Here is a 4,316-nt window from a genome sequence, read left to right on the forward strand (position 1 = left end):
AAGGAGGTTTATGAACATAAACCTATGTCATATTTTTAAAATTTTTTAATTATATCACTTTGTTCTTTATTATTATTATTTTTTAAAAATATATTTTGATAGTTTTAATATTATTTTTTAAATTTATAACTTATGTACTAGTTTTATATTAAAATGCTAAATGAGTTTATCTAAGCGTCTGCATTAGATTTGTTTGTCTATGTTTTTTTAGTGGACAGTTATAATTACAATAGTTGATATAATAAAATTTATAATTGAACACATTAAAATAGATATATCAAAGAGCACTCCCTTTTAAAGTTGTGGAAAAAAATGTGTGCCCCTTTAACGTTGTAGAATTGTGCTTTTCTTTCAATCATCCACCCAACTCAATGAGTACCATGGACCAAATTAAAAATGGGCCGGCCCAATAAATTTGCACCGCCATGTTGTAAGCAGCCTCTAACAATTCGAGGTAATCCCAGTGGTGGCTTATACCCTAGCCCTATTAAAACTTTCTACGCCGCCGATTCTCCATCTCGCGAATTGATCGTAATTTCTGCCATGGCCTGCACCATCGACTTCCGCCGCCTCGACGAAGGCCTCGGCGGGCAGAAGAACAAGCGGAAGCGCTTGGATCCCATCGGAGATGGTGTTCCTGAATCAATGGACGTCGACCTCTCGATCGCCGCTGACCCTCCCGCCAAGCGTCCCGCCCTTCCCTCCCTCGACAACCCGGAGAAGCCCGCCTTCGGAAGACCCACCTACGACGGTGTCATCGCCGGCAGGGTGTCTGGCCGCAAATGGAAGCAGCCTCGCACTCAGCGCGCCTCCGCTGCCGCCGTTTCCCTGCGCGGGACGACCTTCGAACTTCGGAACAAGGAGAAGGAGCTCAAGCGTGCGTACAAGGAGCGGATGACGGAGCTGAAGGAGGAGATCCGGCGGAACAAGGAGGAGAAGCGGAAGAAGAGGGAGGAGAGGGAGAAGAGGAAGCGAGAGAACACTTTGAGGACGGGGACCAAGTTTCAGAAGATCACCAACCCTAAGACCTTGAAGAAAATCGCCAAGTCGAAGCAGAGGAAGCAGCTCAAGGTGATACCCGACGAGCTTCTCCAAAACAAAGTCGGTGGTAAGACGAAGTGATAGATGCTTTTCATGTCTCTGTTGTCTCTTCTAAGTAAATCGAGTAGGTGTTAAGTTTTGAGTAGAACTAATATCTATGGATGAATTCTTCTGGAAGTTGAGAGATTCTATTGACATTACGATACCTTTTATGTTGGTGCAAACCTTTCCTTCTCTCTTTTATTTAATCTGTTACCCTCCTTTTCTTCCATCTACAAATAAATAGTTGCTAATTTGACAAAGATTCATGATATGAACTCCATGATTCCACTCAATTTGCACTAGAATAGTTCAAAACCTATGGGTGAATTATGTGCCAAGAATTGGTTTGATGTAATGTGGTTTGAATGGATTTGATGCCAATCAAATGATTTATGATTCTTAATTAGTCATCGATTAGATGCAATTAGGTAAATAAATAGACCCATGCTGTTAATTTAAGCATAAAAGATCTTGTGCCATATTATATTTGATGATTCACCTTTCATCCTTTGCGCATTGTATCATCTTCGATAGTGGCTTGTTGTTTATGACCTTTGCTTGTCAAAGGCTACTTCTTTAACATCATCTTTAACTTTCATTGTTCATCTCTCTGGCATTTGGGCTAGTTTGAAGCTACAATGGCTTCTTCCTTTAGTATCTTTGACACAAGGATATCTCTTGGCTCTCATCCATAACAAACATTGTCGACCAGAGAATGTTGATGTCCTCATCTTAGAGGAAGTCTCCTAGCCCTCGTCTTCAGCAATCCTCATCGATGTCTATATTCATTAAGTTCCTTCAGCCAATAAACATTTGTTGTTCGTCATCCTTAGCGCAGGCATCTTCAACCAGAATATACCAATTTCCCCTTGCTCTTGGCCTATCAACAATTGATGTAGATAAGACTAATACCAATTATTGAGGATCCTGCTAAAGAGGAAAAGGAATCAAAATAAATGGTCAAGTTAAACCAAGATGTTGAGGATGATGACATTTCTAGTGGAGAGAATTTGGAGTAATTGTGATATGGTACAAATCTCTTTTTGAAAGTTTTCTTATTACATGTTTCAGTCATTTAGATCTTTAACCCTTTAATTGCATTTTACTATTTGTGTTATATACTTTCTTAATTATTGTAGTTTTTAAATACGCTATTCTTATAAATTTCACTAAGTTACTTTTCATAAAAGTTTTTTTTTTAAATGAGCATTATGATTCAGATATGATTCTATTCACAATTCAAAAAATCACTAAAATTATATTTGATTGGAACCTCGGTTGAAAGTTAGTTCATGCTATTATTGTTTATGTTTTGAACTTCTCTTAATTATTTTTTTCATAACTTAAGACCTTGACATATGACCTGGACATTGTAATTATGTGTTTGGTCGATAGAAAGACATAAAACTTCTAATAGAGTGATTGGTTGTGGGGCATAGCTATAGCATTTCTATTGCCTAAGAACTCTAGGAAAAGCCGATGCCTATGGGATTTTGATTTACAATTTGAGTAATAGCTCAGTCAATGAGGTTTTTCATAGCTATTGTCAAGGTCTTTAATTTAAAATCTGATTTCACCTAAATGTGGTTCTTATAGATGTGTTTTCTGAAACCAATAGTTATCCCTTATTTTATTTGAGGAATTTCTTTTCTAAGTAATTTTAATACATCCAATTGTTCCACTCGGGTTCCACGACTTATAGGGATCAATCTATGCGACACTAGACTAGACAAATTGGATAAGTCGATTGATCTCCAAGGGTCAGTTGGGTCTAGCAAGTTGAATGGACCAATAAAGTTAATTGAGCTTAGTAGGTCAATGAACCAACATGCCTAAATGGGTTAAAAGGGCTAGGGAAATTGAAGGGATTGTTTAGCCAAATAGGTCACACAGGTGAATTGGTCACGTTTGTCAAACTGGAATCGAGTAGATCACATTTAGCAAGCCAAGTGAATTGAATTGTCATGTCCGGTCATTGAGGCTAGTTGGTACATTCAGTTCAGGAGAGCACACCAAAGGGTTGTTTGGCTCGGTTGTGCCGGACAACTAGGCTAGATCGGTCATATCATGTGTGATCTAAATGTGTTCGATAAAGTATTTGTATAGCCGTGTTTTTTCATTTGTGAGAAGTATTGCGAATAACTATCTTATCTCATGTCTATTTCAATCATATACTCAGTTTTTTTTTTTAAATTTATTTTATAAGAATAGATATTATGTTCCTTGTTTAGTTGCAGGTATCATAAATGTTAAGTGTTTGGCTATTTATTCATAAACTAAAGATAGAAACACCATAAATGGTGTGTTGATGACAATGACTTATTAAATCTTTCTCCATAATCATGGTTTCAAAGAGATTCTCCAGTAGCACCTTGGGGCAAGAATTTTCAATCAACCTAAATGAATTTACTGAGAATGATTTGCCTTTTGGACAGCATTTACAGGTAAATGCCTCCTGTTCCTTCAATTTCATCTCGTTCCAACTATTGTTTAATCATTTTATCGGCGGGATCACCATACTAATACCCTCGACACCAACAAAGAAATCAGTAAAAACTTCTTTAACGTGCCAAAGTTATCTCCCCGCAACACAGTCGCTTCTCTCTAAAGCCTTATGATATTCACTATGTGATAAAAAATTGTATTCGGCATTGTTCCTTCGTCTGAAGGTATCTGTTAAAATGCATCAAAATTAAAAGAGAGGTTGATTCCAGTTGGAGCAAGAAGGATAATTGCAGCCCCCTCAAGGTCACATGTTCTTTCAATTACTCGTTCTCCCCCTCAAGGTCTACAACTTGTGAGGTGTCTTGACTCTGGCGACTTCAAATTACTGGAGATTTCTCTTATATTAGACTTTCTTATTCATTTTTATATAAATTGATCTTCTCCTTAATTCAAAATTAAATTATTTTCTCTCCCATCCGAATCTTTTATAAATCTTATGGATTTGGATCAAATTTAAATTCGTATCCACTAAATTATAATTCATACCATTAACTTTAAATTTGGTTTAAAATTAAACCACTTTGTTCCATAACTAAACCGCTTGGTTTAATAACCAAATTGTTTGGTTCAATAATTAAATCTCTTTTAATTAAAATTAAATGGATTTAATTTATAATTAAACTAAAGTAGATCCAACCATTCTTCAAAAGACGTGGCATATTTGTGTTTCCATTGCATCAAATTCTTTTCAAATTTGCCCTTCATTTGGTCGAACCATACTCGGTCTC

At 36.6% G+C, this 4,316-nt stretch overlaps 1 protein-coding gene across 1 annotated transcript; it reads left to right on the forward strand.

Annotated features, from left to right (window-relative positions):
* The first annotated feature begins 470 nt into the window (after positions 1 to 470).
* On the forward strand, positions 471 to 1,251 carry LOC121968099 (translation initiation factor IF-2). The gene has a single exon (XM_042518603.1). The coding sequence runs from the start codon at positions 544 to 546 to the stop codon at positions 1,120 to 1,122; it is 579 nt and encodes a 192-aa protein (XP_042374537.1). The 5' UTR covers positions 471 to 543; the 3' UTR covers positions 1,123 to 1,251.
* Positions 1,252 to 4,316: the final 3,065 nt, after the last annotated feature.

This window comes from Zingiber officinale, chromosome 3B, assembly GCF_018446385.1.
Source record: "Zingiber officinale cultivar Zhangliang chromosome 3B, Zo_v1.1, whole genome shotgun sequence".
Lineage (NCBI taxonomy): Eukaryota > Viridiplantae > Streptophyta > Magnoliopsida > Zingiberales > Zingiberaceae > Zingiber > Zingiber officinale.

Coding starts and splice junctions, on each gene's coding strand:
- LOC121968099 (XM_042518603.1), top strand. CDS start 544: ATGGCCTGCACCATCGACTTCCGCCGCCTCGACGAAGGCCTCGGCGGG.